The sequence below is a fragment of the Drosophila miranda genome, chromosome 4 (genome assembly GCF_003369915.1).
Source record: "Drosophila miranda strain MSH22 chromosome 4, D.miranda_PacBio2.1, whole genome shotgun sequence".
NCBI classification, from domain to species: domain Eukaryota; kingdom Metazoa; phylum Arthropoda; class Insecta; order Diptera; family Drosophilidae; genus Drosophila; species Drosophila miranda.
Genome location: NC_046677.1, coordinates 24,781,303 through 24,792,893, shown reverse-complemented (window position 1 = coordinate 24,792,893; position 11,591 = coordinate 24,781,303). Strand labels below are relative to the sequence as shown.

General features: G+C 42.1%; 1 protein-coding gene across 4 annotated transcripts; it reads left to right on the top strand.

The window, feature by feature from the left end:
* The first annotated feature begins 4,627 nt into the window (after nt 1-4,627).
* Nucleotides 4,628-10,572, top strand: LOC108163359. 4 transcript variants are annotated; one of them, XM_017298603.2, is made up of 11 exons: nt 4,629-4,742; nt 5,005-5,203; nt 5,269-5,395; nt 5,456-5,906; nt 5,972-6,136; nt 6,195-7,064; nt 7,125-7,254; nt 7,314-7,421; nt 7,494-8,009; nt 9,946-10,208; nt 10,555-10,572. In XM_017298603.2, the coding sequence occupies exons 2-10, from the start codon at nt 5,035-5,037 to the stop codon at nt 9,993-9,995; spliced, it is 2,586 nt and encodes an 861-aa protein (XP_017154092.1). In that variant the 5' UTR covers nt 4,629-4,742; nt 5,005-5,034; the 3' UTR covers nt 9,996-10,208; nt 10,555-10,572. The 4 variants fall into 4 exon arrangements, with proteins under 4 accessions (XP_033248981.1, XP_033248980.1, XP_017154093.1 ...); XM_033393090.1 differs by having other exon boundaries at nt 4,628-5,203; nt 7,494-8,022; XM_033393089.1 differs by lacking the exon at nt 10,555-10,572 and having other exon boundaries at nt 4,628-5,203; nt 9,946-10,215.
* The last annotated feature ends 1,019 nt before the right edge of the window (nt 10,573-11,591 follow it).

The window sequence follows — 11,591 nt, the reverse complement described above, 5'->3', positions numbered from 1 at the left end:
CGCGTATGTACATATATCCATCCTTCTTCACTACTTCTCTCCGATGTCCTTTGTCAGGCTGTCACTGGGTGTTTGTTGTTGCTGCTGTGACCCTGCGGGTTGTCGCTCTCCCACATGCAATATTTGTACCCGTAGTACTCCCCGTAGTGGCTCCCCTTTCTCGTACAAACATCTATGCAAATGGCAAGAGAAAGGCAGTCAAAGTGGTTTCTGACTCTGTGTCTGGCGTCTGACGGCTGGTTCGTTCTGTGGGTGCTGGTGCCACATCCATCATGTGTTCTCCTGAGTCCTGCCTCCTGCGTCCTGTGTGTGTCCCCTGCCAAGTGATGCATTCAATTTGTCATTAGTGCCACGACCACCTAAGCTAATGCACCTTCATGGGCGAACAGATTTTAGGGATAAACGAAAGGGGATACCCTTTGGTATGAGGATTGAACTTCATCACAGGTGCGCACAGAGATGTGATTCCAGTGTGATGATTTGATTACGTCTTTGCACACTAGTAAGTTTTGTGGAATCCATGAAAGCCCCTGAGTGATGTTAAGGATTTTATATTTGTGTCTTTTCGATTGTGGTACCACTTCTTGGGGGCCCTGAAATCCACTCAACGTAATATTTCGATAATTAATTAATTGAGCGTAAAGACAACTGTTATATTTGTTAGCAAAAACTATATTTAATGGATATCCCTAATGTTCTTATGTTTCTCTCTCTTCAATCAGGTATACCCCACCATCTAATAGTCATTCCAACTGAAAGCTAACTTAATCCTAAGGCATCCAACTAATTCAATGCTGACGCTGGAACTTGTTTACGCCGTTTAGACCCCCCCACATAGCGTGGGCGTGGGCGTGGGTGTGGGTGTGGGCTTCGGCGTGGGCATGGACTCCTTCCTGATGACGTCGATCTCCCACCACCCCACACACACACACACACACACACACACATCGATATATACCATTTGAAATATATACTTCTTTGCCTGCTTACCATTTTTCTTTTTTGTCGCCTGGCAGGTCTCAACGAGTGGCAGAAGGGCAAGGAAATGTGTCTTCTGGGGACATTTCTCTTTTGCCAGCTTGCAAATGTATGCAAGAAACGTTTGTCGTATCGTAATACTTTCCCCCCTGAGCATTGATTGACGTAGAAATCAAAAGTTGACTAAAGGAAAATGCAGCTCAAGTGGAATGAAATCAGAATGCGTGATTGTGCATGTGCATATCGGAGTTGAATATATTACAATCAGGGATGAGCCACAATCTGCTGGCTGGTGGGTAAAAATCTGATTACATTTCTAGGAAAAAAACGGCAATATCTACGTCGCAACAGACTGTCGAAGGGCTTGGAGGTTCCCTCTGCATTTCGGCCTTGCGAATGAACCAACTAATTGACAAACGCCTCTGTGTCTCTGGGGCTCGGTGTTTGTGTGTGTCGTAGGACTAGGTCTGAATGGTCTGGTCTGGGCGGATATAGCCCTTATAGCAGCCTGAAAATCAGGTTACACGAGTGCGGAGAAACCAGTGCTTTTCAATTGCATGATGTTGTTCTGTCCTCGGAACTGCTTCCTAATTAGTGTTTATTGTTTTCCATCTGGACCAAAAGGTGTGGGCTAATTGCGATTATCGCTGAATGCGTGGGTGGGTTTGGTTTCCTGTGGGTGGGGCTGCTTTTGAGTCTGTGGGAAACTGGAATTCGTACAAATTGAATGCTCTCCTGGGATTTGATGTAATAGCCAGAAATATAATAATATATAACAATAGTAGCCAAATACAGCCGAACCTTTTGAGCTCTAAGTTCAACAAATTGTCAAAGATAAAACCGTAAACGTGTTATTCTTGTAGCCAGCAATAAGTCGTCTCAAAGAAGTTCTTTCATACATAAATCATTTAATAATCCATCCCCAGATTAGACTTACCTCTCAATAAACTCGGGAAACTTCCTTATCTCAATTTATTACTTAAACTTCTCCTGTTATCACTTTAAGCAACGCGACAGACCGTTCTAGTTTCTGTTTTATTTTTTGCTATTTATATTTGTTTTTTTTATGGAGCTCAAGGAGCAATCAAACCGAAATCCTTGAGGGTCGAGCAGCAATTGAAGCGTAATTATTTGCTACGGCGCATTTCCCGTGTGGCGTGGCGTGGCGTTGTTGTCGTCGCTGCTCAAATGGCCAGAACGGAGGCCGGCCGGACGGACCGATGGACACCGGAAAGCGGGCCAAAAGCGTAACGTAACGTTAGTTGGCACTGGGTCAGTAGAGCAGCGGGATATTGGTTGTTGTTGCTGTTCGTTGCTGCTGTTTTTGTTATTGGTATTTTCCTGTTGTCTGAGCCAAGTAATCAGAATAATTACATGGCCCTAATGGCAACAGGGAACTTGCTCATTTTACAGTTGCAAATAAATTGCTTGGAGCGCAGGGACAGAGGCAGAGACAGGCCTGGTTTTATAAGCAAATTGCGTGTTCATTGCTCAAGGTCGTAGGTAGAGGATATTTGCGGACAAATTTTCTACTCTATAGTTTTTTTTCGATTAGTTTTTTTTTTTTGGTGCTTACTCAACTAAATAATAGTAAAAACTGGACATGAAAGCCGGTTTTGGGGTAACAAGCATTTGATACCCTCTTAGATGAAGAAGGGTTTCTATGGTAAGTACATAAATATGTTATCTACTAATACAAATTTTTCGAAATTTTTTTTTACCTATATGCTAATCCGATTTAGATTCTGTTTAGCAGCATTGTTTATCTGTTTATAAAGATGCACTTGTCAGCACTTTATGTCTTGAAAATTTTTTTTTAACTGTTGTATGTACAATATGTATTATACAGAAATCAGTTTTGGATTCTTTTGGTCGAATTATGTTTAGAAATATACAAGTTTCCATCAATTTTACCAATTTGATCTGAGTCCGGATTGCAACAGGCAAAAAGAAGGACTATTGTGAGGCAGGGGAGGTACTATTTTCGACTAAAAAAAGACAGCCACATCTGCCGTTACAAACATCGCCAAATCAAATATACACCCTGCTGAAGAGTTTCACAAAATGACCCAAAATATACAATCAAAACACCGTCTGAGACTAGAGATGGTTGCGGGAGTGAAAACAGAGCTGGCGCCTCACGGACACTCACGCATCGCTGCTTCACTTGTTGCTAGACTATGTGGAAAACCACGAAGTGTACTTGGAAAATGTCGCCTTACTAGAACACTTTGTTTATCAGAGCTTGGGTGAAAACGTTCTTGCATAAATTCTTGTAAAATTCTCACGATTCAGTAACAATATACGGTCTAAAGCCACATCTCTAGGAAGGACAGGACGGACACCTTATGCCGGCAAACCAACACAAGCGCAGGAACAAACCTTAAAAACACAAAATTTACCCACACCACCGCACGGCGTTTAACACAAAAAGTTATCAATAAATACGGATTACAATTCGAATATGCAGCGTGCCGGCAAATATTTACGTGCTTAAGTCGCGTGGACGAAGTTCATGCGCGGGCTAAACAGCTTTGGTATCCACTCCCCCACAGACTGCGCACCGACTCCTTTTGCATGGCGCGCATGAACTCCTCGCCCTGGCAGATGTGTGTATTGGCCTTTGTATACCCTATTTCGTTAATTTTATATGAAGATCCTGTTTTCCAAACTGTTTTTGAAACGTAATTAACAAAGGAATTTTCTCAAATTGATATGTTTTAGACATTTTCATGCATTTGATTACTATCTCGTGTTTATATATATTCTCATACCTATTCTTGGTCTCTGTAAGATGAAAATATGCGCAAAATATCGTTGAAATAGGTTTAAAACAGGGACTAAGTTGTTTTTGCCTTCTTTGGAGCCTGGGGTGACAAACATTTTCTCAATTCTATAATATCCATTTCCCCCAGGGTATGCAAAATGTTGCTAAATCCGCGTCAACACATTTTTTCGGTCATGTTGCGGGCAACATTGACTTGTAAACCGTGTTTTAGTCAAAATACAGTACATAAAAGTAATTAAAAGGACAATACTGATCGATTTCTCGGCACATGAGTGAAAATCCCAAAAGATTCCTGGAAGACAAGATCGATGAGGTGAGGCTCGTACGAGCCTTGCCATTTTCCTTGGTTGTTTTTGCCAGTTGTCCATACCCCTATTTATAGCCCATGTACAATATTGGCTCATTTTTGCGTTCCAGGAGAGAGCAACCAGTGTGAGTGTATGAGTTTCAAAATATTTGGTAAGTCCCTAAATATACTAATGTAAAAACCCCCATTTTTTGTTGAAAGCTGACAATAATGGGAGGATATGCGGATTTTGACGCCTCACACATGCTTATGTATTCTGCCAGCGTTTTTTTCGATATATCGATTGTTGTGCAAAGCAATTCAAATTGTAATCTGGCGCCCACGCTTAAAACTTACTTTTCTGTATGAACACATGCAAACAATTTATTCAAAATCGTTTTTGTGCTCCAAACCACTATAAATAGCCCACGGAACACGTCTAATATTATATTTTGAATTGATTGTTATTTTTAATGCCGATAAGTTCCTCCTATCGCACAAAACTACCGATAGAATATTACCCTATATATGTTGCCAGTCCAGTACGACAAAAAATATGTATCGATGTATTATCAAAATATTTATCATCCCTACGAAGATAGCTAAATTTTTATGTTGCTTTTTCCATAAAATTTGTTTGAATTTTAACCAATAAAACGTGTAGTTTTCTACCAGCACAAGCGACAATCGGTGAGAAAATGTTCGGCGGCAATGCGGTGATTAACGTTTAAGCGCAAAGGTGCGGTAAATACGCGTGGGCGAAGAAAATTGTGGGGTGAAAAAAAGTGCGCGTGTGGAGTGAAGAATACAACGCTGAAAAGTAGCCGCTGCGCTGCGCCTGCTTCCTGCTGCCTGGTCTGGACATACCAGACCCCCTCGTGAACGAAACGTTGTAAACAATTGTATTATCGTGATTTTCCACCACCATCCACCCCCATATATCGTGTTACAGTGTAATGTGCTGAGTGCCAGAGCAAGTAATATGGCCCAATTGAGCGCAAACGAACCCTTTGACGATGAGCTCTTTGAGACGCGCCTAGAGGCGCTGAAGGACACACAGGAGGGCATACAGCAGATGTCGAATTGGTGCCTGCAGCACCGCCTCAACCATAAGAAGATCATCCAGTCCTGGCTCAACGTTTTCAAAAGAGGTAAGGCGCGACCGCAGTGCGCATATTTAATGCCGGAGTCAGAACTTAATCTGTTGTGCTTTTAGTGCGTGTGGATCATCGATTGGTGCTCTTCTATCTGGCCAACGATGTCATACAGTATAGCAAGCGGAAGCGATACGAATTCGTGGAATGCTGGGCCACAGCCCTCCAAAGAGCCACCACAATGGTGCGGTAAGTCATCAGAAATCCCCCTTAAAAGTCACTCGATACTAAATTCTCTTCTCTTGGCAGAGATGAACGTGTCAAGGATAAGATATTGCGCATCTTTAAGATCTGGGAACAGCGTGAAATCTACAATGAGGAATATCTGAGTGATCTCAGCGGTCTGCTCAACATTACACCGCCAAAGAAATCGCAAATTGATGCCAGCGACGAGTTCCAGAATGCCACACTCATTGCCCAGGTGCGCGAGTGCGTGGAACTGGCGGAGGCCACCGACAAGAGCATGAAGAAGCTGCCGAAGCCACCGCATCTAGAGATCGAGACCATCAAGCAGCAGCTCAAGGACAAGAGCCACTCGGGGGACATTGAAAAGGAAGTGGAACGCTGTGTGGCCTTCATAAATGCCTACAACAAGAATTTGCAAAACGAAATCAAGAGCCGCAAGGCAGTGCTTGCCAGCGTGGAGGCGGCTAAAAAGTTTTACGAGCATCAAGGCAGAGAGGTCAAAGTGGTGGCCAGTGTAAGTCCCTATAATAATGCTGATCGATCTCTCTCTCTGTAGCATTTTTCTGTCACTCATCTTAGGCCTATAAAAGTTTCGGCACACGCATAAAGATTGTGAAAAGGAAGCTGGATGAGACCATACCCACGCTGCAAAGTCCCATACCATCGCCGGACATAAATGCGCCATCGCCCGAGCGTGATGCAGATCTCCAGCTGCCCGACGAGACAAGTCCGCCATTGGGAATGGTAAGGAAACCGAAAGGAACTGAGCAGATGGGAGGATTTTATTTATTTCCAATTTTAGAACATGTTCAGCGGCGGATTGAATGGTTTCTCCAGCTATTTGGACAGCGGCAAGCTCCCTTTCGACATCAATGACTTCAAGCGGGACTCGAAGGATCTGGGAAGCGCCATCGAGGTAATTGGCTCGCGTTCGGATGATGAGGCCTATGCGCCGAGCGCCAATTTCTACAAACCAGAGCCCCTCTCCAGCTACAGCAACAACAACAGCAGCGGCAGTGGTGGCGGTGGCAACAACAGCTCCATACCTGGCCTGGGTGGAGGAGTAGGTGGGGGCGGCGGCGGGTCTGGTGGTGGCGGGGAATACAATCCCAATCATTCGCAGTTTGACAGTCCATTGGCACCGTCTGCGATTTTTGGTTCCAACAACCAGGAACAGTATGTGCCTCCGCTGCCCTCGCATCATGGCTATGGGGGAAATAGTGGCGGCGGTCAGGATGCACAATATACACCCGCTCCAATGCCTCCACCCCCATTGCCGCCATCCATTGGCTCGACTGGCGGCGGCGGCGGCGGAAATGGAGGAGATGACTTCAACAGCACCTGGAACATGAGCATGTCGTGGACGCCGCTGGACACCAGTTTAAATAGCAGCGGTGCCAGTTCCTCCGCCTATAATCCGCAGTCCACGCCGCAATCACCGCCCCATTTCGAGCGCAAGGCCAGTGTCGCCCCGCCAGAGTACAGCGAGCATTTGCACAATAATTCCGCAGAACTGGGCTCCGAGGATGTGGATCATCGCACGCTCCAGCTGCCGCCGGCCTTTACTTTCGGGGCAAAGCTGGGTCTCAGCCAGGACAAGACACGCCAGCTGGTAGATATAGATCATAGGAATCTTATATCCCTCACTGGTTCCCCTGGCGGTGCAGATAAGGTAGTCGAATCACTGGCGCATAGATCATAGAATTTCCTGTCATAAATGTCATATTTTTAGGATTTCGGTGGTTTTGGTGGGGATGTGGACTATCGCATTGTGCCAGGCTCTGCTGATGAGGGCTTCATGGCTCCGCCTGGCAATAGCTATGCCAAGACCAAGACCAGCTCTCCGCACAAATCCAATGCGAGTAAGTAGTTGGAAACGTCTTCTGGAAATTTCCAATCCATAATGCAAATTATCTTGCAGGCTCTTCATCGGAATCCGATCGTTTAGATGGCGGTACACGCTATGATCCTGCAGATATGGTCATAGATATGGACATGTCGGACGATGATATCGATGAGTCGCTGCGAGGTAGTCGGGTTTACTTTGCTTTCTATATTTTTAAGAAATTTGTTTAACTTTTCGCCAATTTTCTCCATTTAGAACCCAAGGAGGAACTGGAGGAGGCTGATGCGGATGCCAATGGTGGTTTGACGCCATCGCGTCCTGTACTTTTGGAAACCCCCACAGATTTCATGAATCCCTGGGAGTCGAACAACAGTTTTCTGGGCCAGCCAATGCAGGATATGTCCGGGGAGCAGGACCAGCAGCAGCAGCATTCACCGCTTGGCCAGCAGCAGCAGCAACCATGGAATCAAATGCATATAGGAGCGGGAGCACCGCCGCCGCCGCAACCGCCGTATGGAGCTCCCTTTCCGTATCAGCGTTTCGGGCCATCCATGAACAGTCCGGACAACATGCAGCAGCGTGGCCGTGGACGAGGTCGCGGCTGGTCGAACCAGGGACCGTATCCAAGAGCACCCTATCAGCGGCCGCCTGGACCTTACGATGGTGGACCCGGACCTGGGCCACGACCGTTCTATGCACGCGGTGGCGGTGGTGGGCCTGGAGGCGGCGGCAGCATCGGTGGTCAGATGCGTGGACGTGGGCGCATGCGTGGTAAAGCTTGGATGTAATTACGTTACGTATTATATAACTACACAACACACAGACAACAGACAAAAGAAAGCACGTGCGACCGCTGTGCCGCCTTCTGCTTCGCCTTCGTCTTTGCCCAGAATAGGTTTTAGTTCGTAGTCCTCTCTCACTTATCTCAGCTCGATTTAGTTTAACACCGACGTAAATCCCTAAGCCCGGGAGGGCGGCCAATATAAACCCAATATATATCGTGTGTCTATATACATATATATATTAAGACGATTGATCGTTTGCTAATTGATAAGACGGTTATACAGATTTTAAATTATTGCAATTCAACCATATAAAAGTGTTTAAGAAACTGTGAAACAACATTTTACTCTTAAGATTTAAGATTTCTTCCACGTCTCTTTGGACCTATCGACCTATTGAAAGCAATTTTAATCTGCAATACTTGATAGATTTCTCGTTAAAGTTTAAATAAAAATGATATGGGAGGAGCTCCATTGAGTGATTTAATTATGTGCAAAATAAGCTGATCTGGATCTGAGTCACCACCCCATCATTCTCATCAGTGGACCTCTTTTCCGGGAGACTTTCAGACATAACGAAACCCATATGCAAAGACTTTTAAGACCACACACATCTTTTACAATTAACCTTTAAGTTTAGAGCGTTGCCTTAGCTTCTATATATGTATTTATATCGTTTGCTATCAATTTAGTTAAATGCGCCATTGCTTCTTAGTTCTTAAGTCCCCCCTAAGTACACTGTAAATAGTTGTATAATTAGTCAAAAAACAATACTGAATTCTTAACTTTGGGTCAAAGCCACAGTTGTGTATGCTATGCTCTTCACTAAATGTTTATCGTAATAATATTCATAATGGTATATGCATATATATTTCACATTAATGTTTGATCATGAAAATCAACACACAAAAACAAAAGTAAAAAAAAATTGATATCGTTAAAAGAAATTGCAATAAAGTTTGATTTCTTTACCTAAATATTCACTGGAAACGGTGCAAGGACCCATAAACGCACTACAGTTTGCAGTACCCGACTTTACTTACTTCAGAACCCTTTTGACTGACTTTGGATCAATGTTCAAGCGTTACTTTTAGTCAATTTCATATTTAAAGTTTTTTTTTATTATTTTTTGTCGATGTGATCGAAAAATATCCAAACTAAAGGTTTAAATATATTTTTCTAAGGCTCCCTTTTTGGTTTTTAATTGATACATTTTTGACCTTTAAGAACTACGACTGAAGATTTGACAGATTACAACTTTTCAGATAGGTTTTTGATGTTTAATCGAGTTGCGACAGAATCCTTTAATAAATATCGAAAAACGACTGATGTCTAATTCATGATGACGTTAGACTTTGAATACTAGAAACTTAAAGTATTTACTTATTTAATACCTTCTTTGAGTACAATCGAATCTCTTTTGGACTGATACCCAATACTTCTTTACTTTCTTGTCAAGAACATAGATTCTTGATTAGCGATCATCAAATTTGGAAATTCCAATCAATTATTTCATAATACCCGCAAAGACTGAAACAAATTTGTATAGCCCATTTTAAACTATGAACCTCAAACTAGATCCTAAAGCGAGAATCTAAACTCATTAAAAAGGTATTATATATGATCTTTAAACTTAGGTTCTAACTTTAATTAAAAACTTAAAGAAATATGCATGATTTTTACGGAAAGTTTCTGTACATAAGCTCTAAACTAAATTTTTTAATCTCAAAACATTAGTGAAGAGCATTCCATATACATAGAAGAGTTCCTTTTGGACCTTAGAATTACGAACCTAGTTATAGCTATTATAGTTATAGTTTAAGTAAATGTTGAGTATTTAGTTGTATAAATACAAAAGTCAATGTGATATTCGAAAATTGAAACTATATCTTTGTATCCTTTTGTTCCGTTTTTTATTGTTTTAGAGTTTATAGCGCGATGGCTTAATGAGGGGAAACACAAACAGTTCCCATAGTTCGCATAGCATTTACAAATGACTATGTTTAAGTCAATTGATATTTGGTCGGTATCCTGCCAAAGGATCTAAGGCAGCGCTAGGGTCCTGTTTAAGGATCACTGTTTACCTGTTGACGTTTGCGGCCCTTAATCACTTCTGTTTGGAGGTCCGGCCCCTCTCTCGCTCTATCTTCTGTCGTGTCGGAAGTCGGAACTCATTAATCGTGTGCTGGTAAGTGATGTTTTGACCTTTTCGTATGGTTAGTTTAGTGGGTGTGGCACACTCCGCTACTAAGCCGTGCCGCCTGAGAGCTCTCAGGAATAACTAGGATACGCTCCTTGAGAGACGGGTTGTCTGTCGGTGATTTGATAGAATAGAGGATAAAGTGTGGCGGATGTTAACAAATGTTGCAAGACCGATGCGATCGCAACGGATGTGTCAATATAAAGACTATAGGTTTTCCCCATGCCGATCTGAGGGTAAATCAAATGTAAAAGCTAAAATCAAAACAATCGGATGAGGAACCGAGGTACCCTATCCAAAAATACAACCAGTATTTATCCTATTTCTCCCACAGATTGACCAAGGATTATTTTTATAAAAATAATATACATACATAATTTTAAAAAAGACTACACTGCACTCCACTATTACGATTTAATGATTAATAATGTTCTTGTTTTCATAATAAGTTATATTTAATTTCAAAATAACATGTTATCAAGTTAGTAATTAATTGTGGCCTGTGCCATGTTTTAAACTTATTGTTTGTTATTCTTCTTTTGCGATGACAACAGCGCCTGTAGTTCATTCCATCTTTTCGACTAGGAGATCGGTGGAGTACAGGCACACGGGATTGGTGAACATTTTTTAAAGAGTTTAAAATTCTGAAGCACCCCTTGGTAAATTAGTAACATCTGAACGAAGATATCTTCATAAAATGAACTGAACTTGAAAAAGCAATCTTCCAAAAGGTTGTCTGCACATGAACACGATGCTACGATGTCTAGAAGAACGGTCAAAATATGATTTTATAAGGGATTTTATATCTGCCCGTTTTTCGTGCAAGAATATGGCATTTAAATCTTGATAGGAGCCGATCCGCTCCGAATTGCAGAATGCGCTTTTGAAAGAATATTCAAAGAACACATACAAACAAAATCTCGGGTAAATGTAGGGCATATTTTTGTTAAGTCAAGTCAAAGTTGAAAAACAAGCCAAAAATTAAATGGTTTGGAAGATAAGTTTTTCTTTGGCACTGTATAGGCAAGGGACCAGTATTTTTTTGTGTTGATCAAAATGAATATATCTAATAAAAGATACAAAAAACAGACCTATTCGTTATGTAGTCTACAGTTTATTCCACCTGAAAGATCATATCTCCTTAACTAAAATTCAGATTATTTTTGAAAATTAATTGATCAATTATTGAAAGCTCTGGAATATTATCTATTAGACTTTGGCACCTCTTTTTGACTGAGGCCCCACTGTGCGGTGACAATGAAGATCCAAATAAATTTTATATAATAGAGAGATTTACTTGAAATTTGTACGTAGTTTTTATTATAAGGAATCTTTGAATTTTCGACACATTTTTGGAGCACATGACCATTC